The sequence below is a fragment of the Lepidochelys olivacea genome (genome assembly GCF_965140295.1).
Source record: "Lepidochelys olivacea isolate rLepOli2 genome assembly, chromosome: 5".
Classification (NCBI taxonomy): Eukaryota; Metazoa; Chordata; order Testudines; family Cheloniidae; genus Lepidochelys; species Lepidochelys olivacea.
The window spans coordinates 78,815,710-78,841,402 of record NC_140415.1 but is presented as its reverse complement, the minus strand read 5'-3'; the positions used below and the strand labels follow the sequence as shown (position 1 = coordinate 78,841,402).

General features: G+C 48.1%; 1 protein-coding gene across 3 annotated transcripts in view; it reads right to left on the bottom strand.

Moving 5' to 3' along the window:
* Nucleotides 1–25,693, bottom strand: part of SNX24 (sorting nexin 24) — a 149,577-nt gene that overhangs the window by 54,237 nt on the left and 69,647 nt on the right. For 2 of the 3 annotated variants that reach the window (XM_084627712.1, XM_084627711.1), the window contains exon 2: nt 12,270–12,353. The exons of the other annotated variant lie outside the window; for it this stretch is intronic. In XM_084627712.1, coding sequence (XP_084483838.1) covers nt 12,270–12,353 — 84 coding nt within the window. The remainder of the gene's footprint in view (nt 1–12,269; nt 12,354–25,693) is intronic. 3 annotated transcript variants of the gene reach the window in all.

The window sequence follows — 25,693 nt, the reverse complement described above, 5'->3', positions numbered from 1 at the left end:
CACACCAACAAATATTTTAACACAGCTTTTCTTTGAAGTGTATGCTGTCTCATTTAGGGCCTGATCCTGCAAGATACTGAGTACTCTCAAGCTCCCATTAACTTCATCAGTTTACAAGGGTGGGTCCCCCGGAGAGTGACAAAAGAACAGTAAAACCTATGAATCTGGCTGGCTGAGCTACTGAACTACTATTGAATCCTTGTGAATCAGGCTGAGAATGACTGGGTAGGAAAGATGGTCTAATCTCTAGTGGACAGGGGCACTAGACTGGCACTCTAATGATCTGGATTCAATTCCTGTGTGACTTCGGGCAAGTCACTTAATCTGCCCCATACCTCAGTTCCCCATCTGTAAAATGGGAATAGTACTTGACAGGGATGCTAGGCGCTCGGATACTACCTTGATAAATATTATATAAGTAAGTAGATAGACAGACTGCAATTGAAACAACTTCCCGATTCAACATACAGGCATTTGGGGAAAGGTGGTGGAAAACAAGCCTCTTACTAACTAATGGGTTTTCCAGAAAGCAGGCACCCTGAGAGATGAAGGGAAAAACTGTAATAGTAAAATGAGCATAATTCTGTAATAATTTATACATAGCACTAGCAAAACTCTGCTACAGAATCTATCCCTACGTAAGTTTCTATTGTCATTCCTGTGACGATTTTATGCAGGATAGCTCACAAATATTTTAAAAAAATAATTTATACCTAACAATACTTCTTCCACAGAAGATAAAAATTATCCTCATTCCAAAAACAACTAACTTTTTTTTTTCAGTACTAAAAGGTAAAACAATAACTAGAATGGATTCCACTGCATTTTAATGGAAGGTGACACTAGACATTTTTTCAGCTGCATATTGCCTCTGAGTAAATGTGAAGAGAGAAACACAAGGGCAGAAACTCAAAATTGACTTTGACATGTACGCCCATGGGGGTTTGAGAATTTACATTTCATCTCTGAGCTTGCTGAGATGTTACTATAGCAAAATGCAGTGCCAACATATCACTGTCTCTGTGATCATAAGTTATGAAGGTCCAATAAGTAAACCTCAGTTGTTCTAGAAACATTTTGCAACTTGCTTATTTTTCAAATATACTAAATCACAATCAAATGTGTCCAAGTTCAAGCAGAAAAAAACCACCAAACACCTCTACTTACTGATCTTAAAGTCATAGTATAAAAACCCAATTTTTTCTTTAAATTTGTCAAGAGTGTTGAAGAAACTAATATCACAACTGTTGGGGTCTATGACAGCTCTTGTAGGTGAGTAATGAATTGCTTTAGATGAAGAGAGACAAACCTGAAACAGTACAAGTTTCCAGTAGGGCTTAGCTGCTTACAAAATAAAAAATACTGTACAGCTGACACTTCAACTGATGATTAACAATCCTTCTTGCTCTGTGGCCCTGTTACACAACCCATCCAATCAACAAAGACAGATGAAAGGTGCAAGTATATGCAGTGTATGTATGCGCATTTATTATATCTGTATACAGAGAGACAAAATATAAATCATAACACACATATTTCAATATATATGATCCTTATAATAATATGTAAATGTACTATACACATATATGTTTGTATGTTAATGAAATAGTTCCTGAGATTGTTGGATACTGTCTGAAGCCAACCATATAAATAAAAGAACTATTTACCCGAGGGTAATTTCTTTTTAATGCTGTCACTGACCTCAGGGTCATTTAATAGTCCTTTTACTATATGAGCTGTTGCCTGAACCATGAAAGATGGGTCAAATTTAAAAGTATGGAATCATTTCCCAAAATGATGTATCAAGACTATTTTTGTCTATCTTAAATTATTAAAAAATAACTTTGTGGATAATTTTGCCAAATGTAAATTTTCATATTTTTATGGACTCCAGTTTAGTAATGGTAATCACATCTACTCCTTACATTTTTTTTGTACTGAGAAAAGCAAGTGAATATTTTAAACATTTTATATGTTTTTATAATATATATTTCATAATTTTATTTTATAATTGCATACATTTTTATATTTTATATTTATATTAATATATGTTTATGTATAAAAATAAAGCATTTCAATCCCTCTGCAGATTGACTAGGTGAAAATAATTAAGATTCTAATCAGAAACAAATACCATACTGCATTTACAGGTGTGTAAACCTGCAAAGTCTAGTTTGTCACTTACACCAGTAGCGTATTAACGCCTAGGCCAACAAGGCCCAGGCCTAGGGTGGCAAATTTGCAGAGGCGGCAAATTTACAACAGCATCAGAGGCTGCTTCCTCCAGTGCCGGTTCGCAGCCTCTACTGCCGGTTCTCGCCCTCTACCCCCAGCCCCGCTCCAACTCCACCCCTTCCCCGCCCCCATTCCCCGCCCCTCCCTGCCCCTATTGGTCCCCTTCCCCAAATCCCTGCCCCGGCCCTACCTCCTCTCCTGAGTGCGTCGCATTCCCCCCTCTTCCCCCCTCCTTTGCGAAGCTGTTTCGCACAAAAGCACTGGCAGAGAGAAGCAGGACCCGGTAGCACGCTCAGGGGAGGAGGTGGAGTCGGAGCTGAGGTGAACTGATGCGGGGGGGCCGGGAGCGGCGGGACGGGACCTAGGGGTGGCAAAATCATTAATCTACCACTGACTTACACAGTGGCCAAATCTACTCTGTGCAAGGCCAGCCAGATGTGTGAAAAGCCAGCAATAATAAACACCTGCCTGTGGGAACAGAGAACTTGTGTAAATGAGCAAATGTACTCCACCAGATTGTAAGTCTTCTCTCTTTCTTACTTGGCAACACAGGAAGCAGGATTTATCAGCTCCTTTATGTAGCTGGAATGTCGGAAGAGGGGGACACAGACAGGAGCATAATCAAGCCACATATCTTGAGAACTTTTTTATTTATTTTGTTTTTAAACATGGACATTCATTACTGTTTTGAGTAAGGAATCTCCTATTCCAACTTGGAACTGGAGTCCTTCCTTCACACATTGCTGGTATGGTCTAGTTTCATCAATATCTCCTCTTGCCTTTTCCTGTCACCCACAATAAGGGAAAGAAGTAGGGTTGCCTATTTTCTAATCACACAAAACCAAACACCCTTGCCTTTCCCTCTGCCCTGCTCCCATCCCGAGTCACTGGGGGGGACTTTGGGTGCGGGAGGGGGGTTCAGGGTGTGGACTCCGGCCAGGCGGTGCTTACCTCAGGTGGCTCCCGGAAGCAGCCAGCATGTCCAGCTTCCAGGCAGCAGTGCAGCCAGGGGGCTCTGCGTGCAGCCTACGCCCACAGGCACTGCCTCCGCAGCTCCAATTGGCCATGCAGAGCCTCCGTGGCCGACCCAGCACCTGGGAGCCGGACGTATTGGCCACTTTGGGGAGCCATTCAGAGCCAGGGCACACAGGAAGCCTGTCTTAGCCCTGCTGTGCCACCAACCGGACTTTTAGTGGCCTGGTCAGCAGTGCTGACCAGAGCCACAAGGGTCCCTTTTCGACCAGGCGTTCCAGTCAAAAACCAGATGCCTGGCAACCCTAGGAAAGAGGGAAGCAGAAAATCATCATTCCTGATAGGCCTCCTTACTTCCACTTGGCTCATCTCCTTTGGGGAAAAGTCCATCTAAGCCAGGACTTTGGGCTATGTGACAACTTTAAAAGACACCTTCACAGAAGTCTTGTTTTCACAAATCTCAGATACTGAAGTTCATACCGTACCTAAAAGATTCTAGATATGTAATGGTTTTTACAAAGGAAAGAGGGAAAAACTGGACTATAGAATAACTGATTCACACACTGAAAACATGGACACTATTATACAACGAAAACCATATGACAACAAGTTTGTTTACATTACAGTGAAATACAGGTCTAATCAAGTGGAGTTACTTTAAAAAAATTCCCTTTACAGCAAAAATCGACTGCAAACGGTATAATGCGACAACAGGCTCTGCCCTGAGGGAACTGCAAAACCTGTAGGTATGGGAGTTTGTTTTCAGCCTGCCTTTATGGCTTTATCTTTACAAGTTGTTAACTTTAATATGGGACAGCTGTCAAGAGAAGAAATTTCAGTTTTGCTTTAAATGATCTTTATGATGTTATTTAAAAATAAAGCTATTTGTAGTAATTATTCAGGTTAGGGTTATCAAAAATCTCCAAGAGGAGTGAGGACATTTTGTTATTTATGGAAAGTAGGGAAACAGGGAGGCAGATATTTAAGAAGAGTAGAATCCACAGAATCTGTATTGACTGAGCTTTCTCTGCCAAAGGGTTCACGGTCTGTTGGTGTCAGTATAGAAAAGGCAAATGCACTCATTTAGTACACCAATTTGAGACACCAATATTCCTCTATTATGAACAGAAGAGAAAAAACTAGCTGAGAAACCATCTAGTGTGTTATTGCCAAAGGAGATCAAGATTTCCACCAAGGTTTCTGGAAAAGTGGTGGAGGAAGGAGAACTTGCTATAAAAAGTATGTTGTGTGCTTTAACTCTGTAAAGGAAATGAATACAGAAACAAGGCTGCTGCCCTGAAGACCTCACAGTACAATCTAAACAGGCAATGAGCACACCAGGGATAGGAAAAGCAAGTAATTGTTAGCAGTGAAGTCTAGAACATGTCTTATTATAGTGTCTGGTTTGGAGGTTTATTTCTTTTGCTAGCACTTCTGGGGAGTGACAAAAGGACGACCATTTACAGACGTCCTGGAAGTAGTGTGTTTTAAGGAAGACTATGAAGAAAAGAGGGTAGAGGCACAGCATGCCAAATCCAGGCATAGGGGGACATGTGAAAGAAAGCAGTTGAGAACAGAACACAGACATAAATGCTGCAGTTATTCCTAAGTTTTGAGCAGAGCAAAGAGGGCAATGGGTAAGTGAAAAGATGTCAAAAACAGAGAAGTAGGGAGGAACTAAATTGTGCAGGGAATAAATGGGCAACTACAGAAGTTACATTGAAGTTAGATAACCAGAACTGGAGGACAGTTATGACTATATTTAGCAGAGTACTCCTTACACATCAACAGCTTGATTCTGCCACCATTACCCACACTGAGCAGTACCTTACTAACTACAGGTTTCAGAGTAACAGCCGTGTTAGTCTGTATTCGCAAAAAGAAAAGGAGTACTTGTGGCACCTTAGAGACTAACCAATTTATTAGAGCATAAGCTTTCGTGAGCTACAGCTCACTTCATCAGATGCATATCGTTTCCATATGGAAACGATATGCATCTGATGAAGTGAGCTGTAGCTCACGAAAGCTTATGCTCTAATAAATTGGTTAGTCTCTAAGGTGCCACAAGTACTCCTTTTCTTCTTACTAACTACCTGATCCTGAAACACATTACTCACAAATGTAAGGCATGGGACCACTCCAGTGTGTGTAAAGTTAAGCTTGTGAATATATATAGATTTTTTGCAGGACTGGAGCCTCAGTGAGTAGTGTGATTGATTTTGATAGGTATAATCAGCATGAGCACAAGGGGAAAAATAGGCCCCAAATGAATATGGGAGATAAATATGGATTGAAAAGAAAATGTAACTGAAAAATTTTAAATGGCAGCTAGTTGCACAATGAGGCTATCTACCAAGGAGAAAAAAGTTAAGAAATGCATGCACATAGTAACTACTGTGCAAAATCTACACAACAAATCATATTCTTATTCCTATAGGGCTCTCTAGTAAACAGGAGCTCAGCAGGCGCATTCCACTTTTCTGTCACCTTCAGTGAACTGCTTCTTTTCCAGACTTCTTGTTTCAGAAGAAACTTATGGAATAAGACGTTTGCCTTTCAGAACAGAAATTTTAAATAGAAGCATCCAGCTCCAACTATTGGATGGGGGACAATCACATTCTCCTTTAACACCCTTCTAAGCAACTCAAAAAGAGTAATGGATTTCAAGTTGGGAAATTAGTGAGTAAAATGTATTATCTCATACATATAAATGAGATGACTATTCTTAGCCTTTGGAAAAGAACAAACTTAGTATTCATTTAGTATTGGATAAATTCAATATTGCAACAATACAGTAGGCCTTTTTCTTCTCTAACTTTGTGGGTACATATGAGCCACATGTTCAACTCAACATACAGGAGTTTGGCCACCCAACTCTCTAACGTTAACAAATTGCATGCTTGACTAGATATAAATGATCTCCTCCAAAAGATTCCTTTTCTACAGAAATATGCATTATTTCATGCTTTTACAAGAATAAATCTACCGACATAAGGTTCTACTGATGTTTAACAACAATATGGCAGTACAAAAGAACCAAAAAGAAAGGAAAGCATGAATAATCTGAGAAACCTCCCTCTCCCTTAACAAAACATATGGAATATACTGACATCTCTTTTATGAGAGATGACGTGCAATGCACACAGTTAAGATAGGTTTCAGAGTAACAGCCGTGTTAGTCTGTATTCGCAAAAAGAAAAGGAGTACTTGTGGCACCTTAGAGACTAAAAAGAAAAGGAGTACAGTTAAGATAGGACATTACCAGTGACGCTGTCATAAAAATAAAGGGAAGGGAAACCACTTTCTGTATACAGTGCTATAAAATCCCTCCTGGCCAGAGGCAAAGTCCTTCTACCTGTAAAGGATTAAGAAGCTCAGGTAACCTGGCTGGCACCTGACCCAAAATGACCAAGGAGGGGACAAGATACTTTCAAATCTGGAGGGGGAAAAGGCTTTTGTCTCTCTGTGTGATACCTTTGCCAGGAACAGATCAAGAATGCAAGCCCTCCAACTCCTGTAAAGTTAGTAAGTAATCTAGCTAGAAAATGCATTAGATTTTCTTTGGTTTGGCTTGTGAAATTAGCTGTGCTGGAGGAAATGTGTATTCCTGTTTTTGTGTCTTTTTGTAACTTAAGGTTTTGCCTAGGGGGATTCTCTATGTTTTGAATCTGACTGCCTGTAAGATTATCTTCCATTCTGATCTTACAGAGTTGTTCTCTTATCTTTTTTTGTTCTTCTAATAAAGTTCTGGTTTTTTAAAGAATCTGATTGGGTTTTTTGGGTCTTAAAAATCCAAGGCTGGTTTGTACTCATCTTGTTTATTCTCAAGCCTCCCCAGGAAAGGGGGTGTAAGGGCTTGGGGGGATATTTTGGGGAAATAGGAACTCCAAGTGGTCCTTTCCCTATTCTTTGTCTAAATCTCTTGGTGGTGGCAGCATACTGCTCAAGGACAAGGCGAAATTTGTGCCTTGGGAAAGTTTTTAACCTAAGCTGGCAAAAATAAGCTTAGGCGGTCTTTCATGTGGGTCCCCACATCTGTACCCTAGAGTTAAGGGTGGGGAGGGAACCCTGACATGGTGGCAGAGCGGTGGGATCATTTTGAACCAGAGATCATTTTGAACCAAAAGCACAGACCTGAAGAGGTTTGTTTGTTTTTTAACTGAAAGCAGCTAGAGCTTTTTCTGTCTCTTTGCCTGGCGGCAGAGGTGGTAGTTTTTTAACAAAAGGATTTTTCTGTAGGCTGGGAACAGCTATCAGAGGCAAAGATATCAGGTTACAGCACAGCGAACTGGGAATTCACAAGCAGATTTTTTTTTCTTTCTAACTCTCAGGTATAGCTAGGTTGAACACAGAGAGGCTAGAATGACAGAAAGCAATGTCCAACAGAAACTGGAATTAGCCAGATCTGAAGCTGAGGAAAGACAGAAGGAACATGAAAGACTGGAAGAACTCGGACAGATAAAGATTGATTCACATGCAGCCAAAGAAAAAGTTGCTAGGGAGGCAGAAATGGCCAGAGAAAAAGCCAGGGAAAAGACAGAGGAGGCTGCCCAAGAGGCTGCCCACACGAGAGCCATGGAGGCAAAAGAAAAAGAAATGGAGGAGAGGGAAAAAGAGAGGAAGCATGCACTGGAGATAAAGAAGGCAAGGGCTCAGCAGAATTACCGAATAACCCTAACATTCCTTCCCCAACATTCCACAAATGGGAGCGACTATGTCCATAGTATGATGAATCCAGTGATATTGCTGAATATTTTCTCACCTTTGAGAAACTGAAACTGTGCACACTCCATAAAATTCCTGATGCTCATAAGATGACATTGGTCGCAAAATTGACTGGAAGAGCTCTGGACATATTCAACAAGATGCCTGTTGAGGAGGCTTCTGACTAAGATAAATTCAAGGATTTGGTTTTAAAACAATTTCAAGTTACACCTGAAACTTACAGAGTAAAATTTCAAACCCTTAAGAGAGGGCCTGGACTAAGTAATGTGGCTTATGTAAACCAGATAAAGGATCTGTTAGCTAAATGGGTCAAAGGAAGGGGTGTCACTGGCTTTGAAGGAGTGTGTGATTTGATGGCTCAGGAACAATTCCTGAATATGTCCGATGACGATATAAACAGTGTTTATGGGTAAGAAAATGGACTCAGCAGAAAATCTTGCTTCTTATGCTCAGCAATACGAGCAGTGCCAGACTGCCAGAGAGGCGCGGCAAACCAGAACAAAATGGGTGGAGGGAGGAGAAAGGAACAACCCTGGTCGCAGTTTGAGCAGATACCAGAAGGGACACCCTCAGACCACACCCTACTACTGGGGGCAGCCCAAGGCCCCAACTACACCCCAAGGAAAACTCCAGACACCTTATCGTCCCACCACACTGTTCTCCAGCAACTCACCTCGCCCCAGTGACCAGTCAGTTGTGCGATGTCTTAAATGTAACGAGTTGGGCCATGTAAAGGCCAACTGCCCCAAGAACCCCAACAGATTACAGTTCATTGCACCAGAGTCCCACCAAAGATCCTCAGGCCCAGATGCCTCACAGATACCCTCAGAGCGGAGGGAAACTGTGAGTGTGGGCGGGAAGAAAGTTACAACGTGGAGAGACACCAGAGCACAAGTGTGGCTATCCACCAATCCTTAGTGGACCCCACATTCATCGACCCAGAGGTCCAACTGATGATTCAACCCTTCAAGTTAAACTCTTTCAATTTGCCTACAGCCAAGTTGCCTGTCCAGTACAAGAGCTGGTCAGGAACGTGGACTTTTGCAATCTATGATGATTATCCCATTCCCATGCTGCCGGGGGAAGACTTGGCCAGTCATGTGAAGCTAGCCAAGAGGGTGGGAATGGTCACCTGCAGCCAAGCTAAGCAAGCTGTCACACCTAGCTCTGTTCCAGAGACTTCTACCAGGGCCCAGGCAGAGATGATGGAACTGGACCCCATGCCAACGTCTGCGACAGCAGTAGTGGATCCAGTCCTAGAGACCCAGACAGAGCCAGTCCCAGAACCGGAACTGGCGGAACAACCAGCACCAGAACCATTGCCAGCACTGAATCTAGTGCTTGCAACCCCAACACCAGAGGGCCCCACCGAACCTGCACTGGCAGCAGCAGATAACCTTACACAAGAGACTCAGCCGGAGCCTGAACCCCAACATAGTGCACCAGCGGAGAGCGGTTCACAGTCACCAGAAACAGCCCCATCACCTGCATCGCTTCCAGAGGGACCAAGCCCAGGTCCACAATCCAATGAGGAACTGATGTCTCCAGCATCAAGGGAACAGTTCCAGACCGAACAGGAAGCAGATGAAAGCCTCCAGAGAGCTTGGACAGCAGCACGGAGCAACCCACCACCTCTCAGGACTTCTAATTGATCCAGGTTTGTTGTAGAAAGAGGTCTTTTATACAAGGAAACTCTTTCTGGTGGACACCAGGAAGATTGGCATTCTCAAAGACAGTCGGTAGTTCCAACTAAGTACCGGGTAAAGCTCTTAAGCTTAGCCCACGATCATCCTAGTGGCCAAACTGGGGTGAACTGAACCAAAGACCATTTGGGAAAGTCATTCCACTGGGAGGGAATGGGAAAGGATGTTTCTACCTACGTCTGGTTTTGTGAGGTGTGCCAAAGAGTAGGAAAACCCCAAGACAGGTCAAAGACCCTCTCCAGCCACTCCCCATCATCAAGGTTCCATTTCAGTGAGTAGCTGTGGATATTCTGGGTCCTTTTCCAAAAAAGACACCCAGAGGAAAGCAGTATGACCTGACTTTCATGGATTTTGCCACCCGATGGCCAGAAGCAATAGCTCTTAGCAACACCACGGCTAAAAGTGTGTGCCAGGCACTAACAGACATTCTTGCCAGAGTATGTTGGCCCTCCGACATCCTTACAGACGCAGGAACTAATTTTCTGGCAGGAACTATGGAAAGCCTTTGGGAAGTTCACGGGGTGAATCACTTGGTTGCCAACTCTTACCCCATGAAACAAAAAATCTGGTGGAGAAGTTTAATGGAACTTTGGGGGGCATGATATGTAAATTCGTAAATGAGCACTCCAATGATTGGGACCTAGTGTTGCAGCAGTTGCTTTTTGCCTACAGAGCTGTACCACATCCCAGCTTAGGGTTTTCACCATTTGAACTTCTATATGGCTGCAAGGTTAAGGGGCCATTACAGTTGGTGAAGCAGCAATGGGAGGGGTTTACACCTTCTCCAGGAACTAACATTCTGGACTTTGTAACCAACCTACAAAACACCCTCCGAACTTCTTTAGTTCTTGCTAAAGAAAACCTAAAAGATGCTCAAAAAGAGCAAAAAACCTGGTATGATAAACATGCCAGAGAGCGATCCTTCCAAGATCAGGTCATGGTCTTGAAGGCGCTCCAGGCCCATAAAATGGAAGCGTCGTGGGAAGGTCCATTCATGGTCCAAGAGCATCTGGGAGCTGTTAATTATCTCATAGCATTCCCCACCTCAAACCAAAAGCCTAAGGTGTACCATATTAATTCTCTAAAGCCCTTTCATTCCAGAGAATTAAAGGTTTGTCAGTTTACAGCCCAGGGAGGAGATGAGGGGGAGCAACAGCTCAGTGGTTTGAGCATTGGCCTGCTAAACCCAGGGTTGTGAGTTCAATCCTGGAGGGGGCCATTTAGGGATTTGGGGCAAAAATTGGGGATTGGTCCTGCTTTGAGCAGGGGGTTGGACTAGATGACTTCCTGAGGTCCCTTCCAACCCTGATATTCTATGATGCTGAGTGGTCTGAAGGTGTCTACTCTGAAGGGAAAAGTGATGGTGGCGTGAAAGAGGTGAACCTCTCCATGACCCTTGGGTGTATGCAGCGACAGCAGATCAAGGAGCTGTGGACTAGCTATGTGCTGACGTTCTCAGCCACCCCAGGACTGACTGAACGGGCATACCACTCCATTGACACAGGTAACGCTCACCCAATTAGAGCCGAACCTTATCGGGTGTCTCCTCAAGCTAAAACTGCTATACAACGGGAGATCCAGGATATGCTACAGATGGGTGTAATCCGCCCCTCTGGCAGTGCATGGGCATCTCCAGTGGTTCTAGTTCCCAAACCAGATGGGGAGATACGTTTTTGCATGTACTACCGTAAGCTAAATGCTGTAACTCGCCCAGACAACTATCCAATGCCACGCACAGATGAACTATTGGAGAAACTGGGATGGGCCCAATTCATCTCTACCTTGGACTTAACCAAGGGGTACTGGCAGGTACCGCTAGATGAATCTGCCAAGGAAAGATCAGCCTTCACCACACATCTCGGGCTGTATGAATTTAATGTGCTCCCTTTCGGGCTGCGAAATGCACCCACCACCTTCCAAAAACTTGTAGATGGTCTCCTCGTGGGATTGGGAGAATATGCAGTCGCCTACCTTGACGACGTGGCCGTATTTTCGGATTCCTGGGCAGAACACCTGGAACATCTACGAAAAGTCTTTGAGCGCACAAAAGAGGCAAGACTAACTGTTAAGGCTAAGAAGTGTCAAATAGGCCTAAACAGAGTGACGTACCTTGGACATCAGGTGGGTCAAGGAACTATCAACCCCGTACAGGCCAAAGTGGATGCTATCCAAAAGTGGCCTGTCCCAAAGTCAAAGAAACAGGTCCAATCCTTCTTAGGCTTGGCTGGATATTACAGGCGATTTGTACCACAATACAGCCAAATTGCCACCCCACTGACAGACCTAACCAAAAAGAAACAGCCAAATGCAGTTCAGTGGACTGAAGAGTGTCAGAAGGCCTTTAACCAGCTTTAAGCGACACTCATGTCTGACCCTGTGCTAAGGGCCCCAGATTTTGACAATCCGTTCCTGGTAACCACAGATGCATCCAAGCGTGTTGTGGGAGCATTTTTAATGCAGGAAGGACCGGATCAAGAATTCCATCCTGTCGTGTTTCTCAGCAAGGAGAAAGAGTTCAGAGTGGGGAGGGAACCCTAACAGACACCTTCAAAAGAAATGAAACAAACATCAACTAAGGTAACCTGAAGTTATATCAACTAAGTTACACACCTAGAAAGGAGAGAGATAATTTACCTTTTTATGGAGGGCATGAAATTCACTATACCTCTTTTCGACAAAATGTTTTCTTCCACTCATCAGCACCTCTATCTTAAAGACCTGTAAAAATATTAATTAAAAAGAGATTAATTTCATCCACTCAAAACATTCAGTCATCTAACACATTAATTTTGTGACCATGATGTATTTCATTCCTTTAATTACAGTAGCTGATCCCCCAAAATCCAGAAGACTCAGGAGACACTGGAGTACAACATTGATTAATGAGGACTCTGACTAAATGCTCTACTAATAAGTTTGTTCAGCAAACACATTTAAAGGCAATTAAGCTTTGGATTTTTTTTTAATCTTTAGCTTTTATTATACAATAATAATCCCTTATAGAAATTATTTCACTGAAGGGAGAAGAAAACAAAATGGCAATGAAAACATAAACAGAACAGATACAGGGATTTTGTTTCTCTCTCTCATACAATGTTGCATAGTAACTGCCACACATATGTACAATATGTTCCTCATGACAGAAGTAGTATGCCTTCTACAACAGAAGAGAAATAAATGTGAACAGTACATTGTAGGTTAATTTCTTCCTAACCTGCATATTCATCTCTAATCTCAGCTGGGCTTGTTCTACTGTTTACACCATGGAAAAAAATGTGGTAAAGGCTCGTTTTCTTTGCATGATACGTATGACAGCTGTTGCTGCTGCCTGTGGAAGGTTGAAAGGCCAGACAAAGAAGCTCTCTCGATCCACTAATTAGTGGCGACCACATGACATTTGCTTGATTCTCAGGTCACTGGATCAAGTTCTGAGGGCAAGTGATGAGAAATATTTTGAAATGCTTGTGAAAACATGGTCTATTAAACGAAGACAAGATCAGTCAAAAAGCAATGTAAAGAGGGGTGTCTGCTGTTTCCAGCAGTTCTTACACTTGTTCTGTTTTGCTTAGGAAATACTGGAAGTAATTATTCCCAGGATGGTGAGAGGCTATACAAAAGAACAGTATATTACATAAGGACCCAGATTTTGGCCCACTCTACTGTCCTTTAAAATGAGTTTGGAAACACTGTTCACACTCAGATCCAGATAAAATGATTTCTACCAGAGTCTGGCCAGATAGCATGGCTCAGACTAAGCTATTCAGGAGTGAGTTGGAACCCATTTTTCAGTGTATGGTGGGTTCTCTGCTAGAACATGTTTTTTAAACATGATTCAAATATGCAATGATTTTCACTGGTTGCCCAAACATGTTAAAAACCAATTTAGTTAGAATCTTACTGAAGCCATGTTAAACATGGGCTTTAATTTGGTTTGAGCCATAATATGAATAGATCCAGAGTGAAGACAATATTTAGCAGGGTAACTTCACTATATACAGATCTTCATTAATACCAGAATTAGTTTGTACAATATAATCCATTGAAACAATTTGGGATTTCATTCTATTTCACTATAACAGGAATTTTACTATATCCAAGTCACTTTGAGCAGCTTAACCCATTTTTTGGCTACCAGAAACTCTGTCCCCAGAAATTATTTGCTCCTTGCAAAGCTTCAAGACATCAGCAGACATATTTTACAAATTCACAGCTGTAAATGAAATGATATGTATGGAGAAAGGTTTTAAAAGATCAACTTAAAGTTAGCTGCTAATTTAACATATTTTTAATGTCTAAGCTATAAACACTGTAACTTTTAAAATGAGCAGTAGCTGGAAGGGAAATCCTGTCTATATAATGTGCGTGTAAGTCAATTTCAATTAATTGCACCACTTCACCAAAGTAGCATTTCTTTCAGAGAGCATTCCAGAAATACAAGAGACAAAATGCTTTTGAATATGCAGAAAATGAATCATCTTTAGATCTGAAGAACTCTGGAGAATTAAGTGGCTGAGAAAACTGGATACTGGAATATGAACCTGACCAGTTCGGTAGTGATCAAAAGTCATTACCTTTTAATTGCTGTGGTGATCTGTGTAAAATTAATTGATAGTCTCCATTCAGTTTGGAGTGACTCATGTCTATGTCACACACACGCAAAATATTGTCTCATTTGGCATGCTGGTTAGCAGCCTCAACACATAAACTAAGGAAGGAATGAACATGAAGACTAAACAACACTCCACGTGCGGGTTGAGACACATTGGTGGGGAAGTTTAAGCTGCTGCTCCCTGGGCACTACAAGTCCCCAGGGCTGTCCATCAGACAATTTTCATGAGAATTACAAATTCACGTAAGTCAAGTTTTGCCCTCAGTCACACACATGCAACTTCAGTGAAGTAAATCTGTTTCCCTTTGAAGTCAGTAGAGTTGAATGGTTCTTGCAGGAGGTCAAATTTTGACCCAAGGTGGGGGCGAAAAGGAAATGAAAAGCTCTGGGCAGGCTGTTTTTTCAGTGCATATATCTATTTTATCGCCAACTGATCTATGTTTCAGAACTAGTTTATGAACTATGTAAATAGTTCCAGGGCCCCAGAATTGGTATTTCATTTTTAAGCTCAGATTTTCTCACCAGGGAAGAAACAGGAACGTTTTAATAACTATGCATATAATTATTGGGAATCAAGGAGGCAGCATCCATCAGTTGCAGAACAGAGTAGCTGGTAGCTTTCACAGAGGCTATAAGAGATTTGCCTCAATGGTGTCTGTCCATGATGCTGCTGCCATTTCTACTACAATGAAATCTGCTGCCTTCACATCATCTGTTACTTACACCAATATGCAGGCTTCAATCATAGAATATCAGGGTTGGAAGGGACCTCAGGAGGCCATCCAGTCCAACCCCCTGCTCAAAGCAGGACCAATCCCCAATTAAATCATCCCAGCCAGGGCTTTGTCAAGCCTGACCTTAAAAACTTCTAAGGAAGGAGATTCTACCACCTCCCTAGGTAACGCATTCCAGTGTTTCACCACCCTCCTAGCGAAAAAGTTTTTCCTAATATTCAACCTAAACCTCCCCCACTGCAACTTGAGACCATTACTCCTTATCCTGTCCTCTTCTACCACTGAGAATAGTCTAGAACCATCCTCTCTGGAACCACCTCTCAGGTAGTTGAAAGCAGCTATCAAATCCCCCCTCATTCTTCTCTTCTGCAGACTAAACAATCCCAGTTCCCTCAGCCTCTCCTCATAAGTCGTGTTCCAGACCCCTAATCATTTTTGTTGTCCTTCGCTGGACTCTCTCCAATTTATCCACATCCTTCTTGTAGTGTGGGGCCCAAAACTGGACATAGGACTCCAGATGAGGTCTCACTAGTGTCGAATAGAGGGGAACGATCACGTCCCTCGATCTGCTCGCTATGCCCCTACTTATACATCCCAAAATGCCACTGGCCTTCTTGGCAACAAGGGCACACTGCTGACTCATATCCAGCTTCTTGTCCACTGTCACCCCTAGGTCCTTTTCCGCAGAACTGCTGCCTAGCCATTCGGTCCCTAGTCTGTAGCTGTGCATTGGGTTCTTCCGTCCTAAGTGCAGGACCCTGCACTTATCCTTATTGAACCTCATCAGATTTCTTTTGGCCCAATCCTCCAATTTGTCTAGGTCCCTCTGTATCCTATTCCTGCCCTCTAGCGTATCTACCACTCCTCCTAGTTTAGTATCATCCGCAAATTTGCTGAGGGTGCAATCCACACCATCCTCCAGATCATTTATGAAGATATTGAACAAAACCGGCCCCAGGACCGACCCCTGGGGCACTCCACTTGACACCGGCTGCCATCTAGACACGGAGCCGTTGAGCCCGACAATCTAGCCAACTTTCTACCCACCTTATAGTGCATTCATCCAGCCTGGGCCCAGAGTGGGGGGCTTCCTTCCCTCTCGTGGTCTTCCACCCTTGCGACTTACCTGGTGGCCCAGAGCGAGGGGGCTTCATCGACTCTCAAGGTCTGTCACCCCCTCGAGTTACCTGGTGCCACGCCCAGTGTCACCAACAATTCCCTCCTCTGAAAGCACCCAACAAGAGGGACAGGCTGTGGGGTGGACAATCCGGGGGCGGGGCACGTGCACCCACGTGTGAAAGAACCCTTCTAAGGTGGTGGTGTTTGCAGCAGCAATGGCTGGGGCCCCTTACTCTCTCTCCATCAAAGGGTCAAACAAAGGAAACCGGACGGGGACACCAAGCAGAGAACCTCGGACAGTGCCCACCACTCCTCAAAAGCATCAAGAGAGTCGGTGGACACCGCTCAGAGGAACTCCGCTTAGATACGTGAACGGACCGAGGATCGGAAAACGGCCCCACAGTCACAGGAAACTCCATTGGCCAACCTCCTCTCTCTGGTTTTATAGATGGCCGTTTTAGCCAGGGCCAGGAGGAGGTTAACTAGGAGATCCCGCAACTTTGTGAGGCCACGAATGGGGAGTGCATAAATAAAAAAGTGAGGGTAAAAATGCAACCAGAAACGTAATAAAAGATTTGTGAGGAGCCGGAACAGGGGCTGCAGCCTGGCGCACTCCAAATATACGTGTGCCAGGGTTTCCCTCACACCACAAAAGGGACAAGTATCTGGGATTGGGTTGAAACGCGCCAAGTACGTGCCCGTGCTCACAGCTCCATGAAGGAGCCGCCAACTGATGTCCCCGACGGGCCTCGGAACCAAGGTGGAATATAGGCTGGCCCACTGGGGCTGCTCACCCTCCAGAGGTGGCAGAAGGTCTTGCCACTTTGTGTCAGGGCAGGACACTAGGGTGAGGGCCTGAAGGGTGTAGAGCACGAGCTTGTATAGATGTTTCCTTGGCACGGTTTGGAAGCATACCGGCTGCAGTTCATACAGCCGGCTCGCAGTAAAGGGGTGAGGGGATCGATTGGGTCTGCGGGGCAGGGGTCCAATTAAAAGGTCTGGCGGGCCTGGGGAAGAGAGTGGGCGCGCCTGCCCTTGAGCAGGACCCGGTCGAGGTAAGCTCGAGCAGTGGGCGGCAAAGCAGCCATCACCTCCTGAAGTACGCGCCGGGGAATACTGAGGTCTGGAGAGCCCCATGTGCTGAGCAAGCATCAGGGGGTCCAGCCAGTCTCCCCGGTCTTAGTTCAGGAGGTCTCCGACTCTCGTGACTTCTGCCAGGATCAAGCTCTGGCGCACCGACCGGGACTCCGCCACCTGCACACGGAACTGGGTGTTGTGTAGGGGCTCTGCGAGGAGATCTGCCCCCTCGGTGGCCGCCACGGACCTGGTCATTAAAAACAGTTTCCTAGTCCAGAGGAGGTCCTGGTAGAAGACCGGCAGCCCGGAGAGGTCTCGCGGAAGACCTCCCAGACGGAGATAAAAGAGCTGCCGGTCGTATCGGAGCCCTCGGATGCGGCGCAGGGTGGCGTGTGCCAGTATGCTCCACACCGAACTGCCTGCACCATAGAGGAGCCTCTGTAGGGCCTGGAGGCAGAAGATGCGGACCTGAGTATGCAGACACTTCATCTACCCCGAAGGAAGGAGGACAGCGCCTGAAGAACCCCTACAGGGGCCCAGTGCATTCCTCACCAAAAGAACCCCAGAATCGATGTTTCGAGGTTGGTCAGGAAACCCGCAGCCAGGACCAGGGTGTTGAGCCGGTACCAGAGCATAGACAGGACTAGTTGATTAAGCACCAGCACTTTCCCTCAGAGGGAGAGACATCAGAGTAGTCCCGTCCATTTCCGGAGCCGCTCTGTCACCCCGCCCTCTAAATTTTCTCAGTTCTCCAGCAGAGAGGGATGCGTGGCAGAAAGGTAAACGCCGAGGTAGAGCAGCGGACCTGCGCTCCACCGGACGGTCTGAAGTGCGGGTGGGAGGGAGCTCGCCTGCCGCCAGTCTCCTACCGCCAAGCCAGAGCTCTTGACCCATTTGACTCGGGCGGAGGAGGCTGCTGAATAGATGGCCTGGCAAGCCTCCACCCACGCCACGTCGCCCGGGTCCTGGACCACGAGGAGCACGTCATCAGCGTACGCCAACAGGACCAGCCGCAGCTCCGGCTCCCGCAGCACCAACCCGGTCAACCTCCTGCGGAGGAGACAGAGGAAGGGCTCGATAGCCAGAGCGTATAGCTGGCCCGAGAGGGGGCACCCCTACCGTACTCCTGGCCCGAAGCTGACCGGTTCGGTCAGGGTCCAGTTGAGCTTAACCAGACACTCTGCACAAGCGTACAGCACCCAGAGAAAACCCACAAACTGGGGTCTGAAGCCAAACGCCTGCAGAGTGCTCAGGAGGTACCCGTGGTCCACCCTATCGAACGACTTCTCCTGATCTAGGGACAGGAGGGCGAACGACGGACCATCTCTACACCCGAATTCCAAAAGGTCCCGAACCAGAAATAGGTTATCAAAGATACTGCGGTCTGGGACAGTGTAGGTCTGGTCTGGTCGGATCACGTCTGCCAGCACAGACCCTAGCCGCAACGAGTTTGCTTTCGCTACGATTTTGTAGTCCGTGCTGAGGAGCGAGAGGGGACGCCAATTTCATAAATCGCGGAGGTCCCCCTTCTTCGGCAATAAGGCGAGCACAGCTCACGTGCACGAAAGAGGGAGGACCCTGCTCTGCAGAGACTCGGTCCAGGCTCTGGCTCTCCCGCACATCTCCGCCGGTTCCGTGAGGGGGGTGCAGTCTTCTGCCAGGAGGTAGGTGACGTGTTTTTTGGCCCCCGCTCGTTTTCTCCAGGGCATAGAAGAAGCAGGAGCCGTAATCCATCTCTCGAAGGAGGCGGATGTGGGATCGAACAAAGGCGCCCCGGCTCGATGGTCCTCGAGGGCCCGGAGCTCCTCCTGCTTCTCCCGGCACGCTCCGCAGAGGAGCGGGTCCTCGGGGCTGGCGGCCAGACGCCTCTCCAGCTCTAAGACCTCCCGTTCCAACTGCTCTATTGCCGCATTTCTCCATCGGCTGGTGCCTCAGGTGTAGTCGCGGCAGAAAAGCCAGGCGCGCACCTTCCCCAGGTCCCACCATCGCCGCGCCGAGGGAAAGGCACGCAACTGACCTCGCCAGGCCAGCCAGAATTCCTGGAAGGACGTCAAGAAGCCCTCATCTTCCAACAGGCTGTTGTTAAAATGCCAGTAGGCTGGCCCCGGCCTTTCCACACGGAGGGAGGCTGTCACGGTGGCTAGGTGATGGTCAGAAAATGGGGCCAGCCGAATGCTGGAGGAGTGGGCTCGTGAGAGATGGAAGCGTGATAAATTAAATGCGATCCAACCGGGAGTGGCTCGACCGACGGGCTTCCACCTGGACAAAGGTGAACATGGAAGTGTCATCCGGGTGGTGATCATGCCAGATGCCAGGGAGTGATGTTCGACTATCTCCCGGAGGGTGTCCGCGGCGGCCGGGCTCTGCTCGGTCCCCGAGCAGTCCCGCTCCTTGAGGGTGGTATTAAAATCCCCTCCCAGGACCAGGCACTCATGTGAATCTAAGGTGCCGAGGAAGGCGGACGCCTGCTGATAGAATTGCAGCTGCTCCAGGCCCAATGTCGGGGCATAGTCGTTAACGAGGTTAACCACGAGCCCCTCCATACGGACCCGGAGATGCAGCAGGCGACCCGGCACAGCCTCAGCGACCCCTAGCACCTCGGACCTAAGGTTGGGGGAGAACAGGGTCACCACTCCAGCCTGCCAAACTGTGGAATGGCTAAAGTAGACCCTGTCCCCCGACTCCAGCCGCCAACTGTCTTTGGCGGTCGGATCCACATGGGTCTCCTGCAGGAAAACCACAGAGTACCCTCCCTCCCAAAGGAAGGAGAGCACCTGGGACCTGCGGGGAGCCATCCTACAACCCCGGGTGTTCAACGTTGCGATGGTGAGAAGTGTCATGGGGAGGGCCGGGGGGATCCTCACTGGCAGGAACGCTCGCATCCCCCAGCGGGCCGCGCAACAGTCCTTGACCCGTCCCATAGGTGAGTAATTGGTCACGGAAGACGTGGACCCGCCAGTAGGCTGTGGCACCCTGCTTCCCGGTCCCTTTACGGCCCTTATGGCCCGGAGGATTTTAAAAAAGTCCCCTCATCGCTGGACAGTAAGCTGTACCTTGTTGCGGGAGCTATGGACATCCTCTAAAAACTTCCACAGTTCTCCTCGCAGCTCATGGGGGGGTGGGGTTACAGTTTCCCGGTTGTTCCCCGGTGGGCCCTTGGTGCCGCCCCGTGGCCCACTAAAATGGGTAAGCAGGGTGCGGACCCCCGACGGGGTGCCTGATGGGCTGGAGCTTCTAAGCCCGCCTCAAGCTCTGGGGCGATAGGGGGTGGTGGAGGGAAAATAGCAGCCCCTAATGGGTCGGGGCAGGAAAACACAAAGGCCGCTCCCTGGGGGTCATCAGTTGGAAAAGGGAAGGAGACAGCTCTGGTGGTGGCAATAACATCACAGGAGGTAGACTGGATAGGGGTAGGGGCAGGGGCAGGGCAGAGGCAAGGTTCTGGGTTTTGGGAGGCAAGCAGCTGGATGGTGGCACCTCCCGATCAGGCTCGAGGGTTAAGGGGGTGGGGAGGGAGCTCTCAGTGATACTGGGTGTGGGCTCTATGGTAGATTTAGCACCCACAGCACCAGGAGGTGGATTATCTTCTGTTGGGCACCTGCCTGGGAAGGAAGTCGATTGCTCCGCACCAATGGGGGGTGCCCCTGGCGACTCGTGTCCCGGCCGCGTGGCGCCGGCTGTCACCTGAGCAGGCTCGGTGGTCATCAGCGGGGTGCCATCAGCGGCTGGGTCGATGTAGGAGTCCAGAGGCTCCTCGGAGGTGGGAGCAGAAGCAGCAGTTAGGGGGAGGGAGCATGGGGAAAAGAGGGGTGGAGTGAGGTCGCCCAAATTGAGGTTTGCTGGCAAAAGGTCGTCCTCCCCCTGGGTGACCGGGGTCAGATCTAGGGCCTCGATCTCCTCAAACATGGAGGAGAGGACACTTTCCACCGCCCCGGGGTTCTCCCCGCTGGCACCCGCCACGACTGTTACCCCGGGATTCACGTGGGCTTCGGGTAGTGTCAGGCAGAAGGGGCTTCCTCGAGGGTCTCGGAGGGGAGGGTCTCCCGTGGAGGGGAGACACTACCTTCCAGTGCTACCACGTCTTTCCCGGCTGACACTGGTGGATGGGATGCACTCGTGGGCAAAGTGGAAGGTTTGGCATCAGTGCATTGGTCTTCCAGGGGGCCTCCGCTTCGGGTAGATGAGGCAGAGCTCGAGCCTTCCGCTTGCCTCGCTTCCCCTGGACTAGGGCCCAGCCCTCCATGGCATCATCTGGGGGCTGGTTAGTAGGGGTCATGTCAGGGGGTAAAGACGATGGCTCAGGGACTTGGGGGGGAACGGTGGGGCGGCATAAGGGAGGGAGGATTCTCCCTGGGGCAGGCTCTCTCCCATGCCTGGTGGTATCTCTGCCACACCCTCCTCCATAGGCCCCGCCAGATTGTCAGCAGCGAGGGCAGGGCTCTCCCACTCGTCTGGGCGTTGTAGGGGAGGTGCCCCTTGGGCCTGTGCAGGAGTAGTGCTGGTCCGAAGAGGAGGGGGGGCAGGTTTGGGTATCGGGTGGCCAGGGGCGTCGGCAATGACGGGGCTGATGTCCTGCTGGGTCTCGGGGATCCCAGGTGCCCCTCCTTGCCGGGCTAAGAGGCGGTCCCTCCGGACATGCCCCGACAGAGGTAGCACCGGGCTTCTCCCGTGGTGAAATACACCCGGTAACGGGCCCCCTGGTGGGGGACTAGGAAGGATCCCTCGAGCGCCTCTCCGTCACGCGCCGCCGATGGCAGTAGAAGCTGCACTTGCCGGCGGAAGGAAAAGATGTGACGGAGGGCACGGTCCTTGCAGCCCAACAGGAGAGGGCTGATAACAGAAACAGGTTTCCCCAGGGTGGAAAGGGCGGGTAGCAGGGCAGCATTGGGGAGAAAAGGAAGGACAGAGGTCAGGACCAGGCTGACGCCCAGGTCCTCCAGCGGCTCTAGGGGGACAAACACCCCCCCACACACTGCCAGGCCCCTCTCCACTGCCTCCTGGGCGGCAGCCTATGATGCTAAGAAGAAAACGACCTTCCCGTACATTTTGGAGGCCACTACAATGGCCGAGGGCCCCACCACCCTCGCCAATGCCCACACGTAGGTCTCCACATGGGGTGAGGCGGGCACCAGGACGCATCGGACACCGTGCTTCCTTGTCATGGTGGGAAAGGGTCCCTGGCCACTATTGATGGTGGCGGAGGCGGTGGGTGGGAGAGATGATGAGGCAGCAGGCGGGGGGGGCTGCCGCCGCCCAGGCATACATCCTGGGGGCTGAGGGAGGGACACCCGCAGAGCTGGTGGAGGGGGCAGCAGGGAAGGATGCCGTGGTCGGTGGCGGGGCCGCAGCAGTGGGAGTGGCCCCTGCCATGCAGGGCCTGGTGGTTTTAGCGGGTCCCTTCCCCTTCTTCTTGCCCTGGCCTTTCCCGCCAGCTGGGGGGGCTCCCCTAGAGTCTGGGGAGGTGGTGGGCATGGCAGCGGCGGAGGTCACCCCGGTGCCCTCCACTGCCGATGCCCCAGCAGGGGCGGTGGCAGGTGGTTAACAGGAGTTGGGGTCAGGTAAAAAGGGACAGGCTGTGGGATGGAAAGTTCGGGGGGGGGGGAAGGCGCACATGAACCAACATACGCTTGTCCAGAGAGTCCTGTTTGGTTGGCTGGTGCTTCTGGCCCACATGGTGGAATCAGGGCGAGCAGCTAAGTCCAGAGGCAGATGTTAAACAGCCAGCAAAGATGGTGGAGGAGGCAGTTGTGAAGATGGTAGTGTGGGGGTTGGGAGGACACAGATGGATCGGGGGGTAGCTCCGTGCCACACCCCCTGTGTCCCTACAAACACAGTTAAGACACAGTCAAGGCCTCCCCACACACGAGAGCACAGTTCGAAAGTTACTCAGTCTTGGGCCCCCTCCACGGCAATTTGTAGATTCCCCGGGCGGTGTTCCTCCGGTAGACGGCTTTTTCCCTATCTGTTCCAGGCTTTCTTTTTTGCAGCTGCAACATTCCAGGGATGCCAGAGCAGATGATAAGAAATTTTCTCGGCCAGAGATGGGTCCGCAAACAAACAGCAAGCGGCTGGGTCTGGGGGCTGGGTCCCTTCACTCCCCCACTCCGGGGAGCGGGCCAGCAGGTGCCCCCTCTCTCAGGGCGGGTTTCAGCTGGAGCAGCAGCAGCGTCCAAGGGCGGGGAAGGGCGGTAACAGCCAGCCGGCAGCTGGCCAACACTCTAGGAACAGCAGAAAAACAACAAAAAGAAAAGAAAGGGGGGAGAGTGTCTGGCCCGGTCGGGGAGGGGAAGCTGAAAGCAGGGGCAAAAAGCAAGGAAAGCCCAGGCCCAGAGGGCAGCAGCAGGAGAGGACTAGAAGGGAACCTTCTTCCCTGTAGAGGGAAGGAAGTTTGCTATAAATTAATTAAAGCACCTGAAGCCAATTAAAGCACCTGAAGCCAGTCACATGATAAAACCCCCCTGCTTCAATCAGACAAGAGGAGGAGTTGAAGTAGAGTGGATTGGTGTGGGAGCAGAGAGCAGTTTGGAGGAGTTGAAGCAGAGTGGATTGGTGTTGGAGCAGAGAGCACTCTGCTTCAACTCCTCCAAACTGGATTGGCATTGGAGCAAAGAGCAGTTCGGAGGAGTTGAAACAGAATGGATTGGTGTTGGAGCAGAGAGCAGTTTGAAGGGAAGCAGAGAAGAGTTTGGAGAAGTGCTGCGGTGGGCTAAGAAGACCAAGACCCTAGGTAAAGGGACACCTGGTTTGTGCAGAGGGAGGGCTGGAAGCCCCACAAGCTGAAGGGCAGGAGAGGGAAGTAGCCCAGGGGAAGGAACCGCTAGTTCTATACCTAAGGCCCCTGGGCTGGGACCCGGAGGAGAGGGCAGACCCGGGTCCCTCCCTCTCCACTCCCCTCCTTCTCCACTCCCCTCCTCTAGGACACTAGTGGGGCAGTTAATACCCCAGTTCAGGGGCAAGAAACAGTGCCCTGAACCCCCACCCAAGAAGAGAAAGCGTGAGACCCATCATAGTAGTGCCGGCAATTTGCCACAGTAGTCAAATGTAGGAGTATATAAAAGTTTTCATCCTGCTTCCATAAATGTCTTAACAATCCCCAAATGTTTACAAGTTAAATATTTTGCTTAAATGTAAAATAAAGTTTGAGCAAAGCAGCCCATAAAGCAGAAATGAATCTGAATTAATAGAAAAACATATTGTACTTATGAGTATTGATTGTTAAATTACTTCATTGTGGTTGCAGAAGTTCCAATCTTATCTCATCATCATTTACTAGATCACTTCTCACAATCTTAGCACAGAGATGAGTTTTGTGTCACTATTTTCAACAAGGGTCTCGCGATGTATGTGTGTGTGTGTGAGAGAGAAATCTTTGTATAAGGGATCTCCTAACAGACACAAAATACCTAGTGAATATAGACAAGTCTGACAATTTAACTGAGCAATTGCAGGCACTGACAGAAAAACAAAGTGAGGAAACTGGTGCACCTAGGTGAAAGTGCCAAAATAAAGAAGGAAGAATTACGGATGAAATTGTAACAGTACGAGGAAATTACTTTTCTATGTAAGAATGTTCACATTCTGTTGACCAGATAACTCTGAACAGACATATCACTTTTTATATGTGCGGTACAGCTAAATGCCCTGAGAATGAAAAATGTAATAATTAATCATGGAGTCAGACAACTAATGCTGCTCTTACAACAGACAGAAATTATACTTACAGTGAATGATCCACATTTAGTCTTGGCTAGGACAATAAGTACAGTAGGTTTACAGTGATGTTACTGTGTCCTTTATTAAATGCACTGGGTGAAAGGCTACCAACCCATAAATTCTGCCACTAAATACAACGTATCCTTTCTCTCTGGTACCACAACAAAAGCCTGCTCAACCATTACCAAAGCTGTTTGCACAGAGCTTAATGCAGGAGTGATTGTCCAACACACTTTAATCTGTGCAAAACGAAGAGCGGGATGAACAGCACAATACTAGCAACTCCTTCTATATACTGCTCCCATCTAAATCAATGGGACTGGAACAAGGATCAGAGGTCTGTACTTTAACTTAAGAATATAAGAATGGCCATGCTGGGTTAGACCAAAAGTCCATCCAGCTGAGTATGCTGTCTACCGACAGTGGCCAATACCAGGTGCCTCAGAGGGAGTGAACCTAACAAGAAATGCGCAAGTGATTTCTCTCCTCCCATCCATCTCCACCCTCTGACAAACAAAGGCTAGGGACACCATTCCTTACCCATCCTGGTTAATAACCATTAATGGAGTTAACCTCCACGAATTTATTCAGTTCTCTTTTAAACCCTGTTATAGTCCTAGCCTTCAGAACCTCCTCAGGCAAGGAGTTCTACAGGTTGATTGTGTGCTGTGTGAAGAAGAGCTTTCTTTTATTTGTTTTAAACCTGCTGCCCATTAATTTCATTCGGTGGCCCCTAGTTCTTATATTATGGGAACACGTAAATAACTTTTCCTTATTCACTTTCTCCACACCGCTCATGATTTTATATA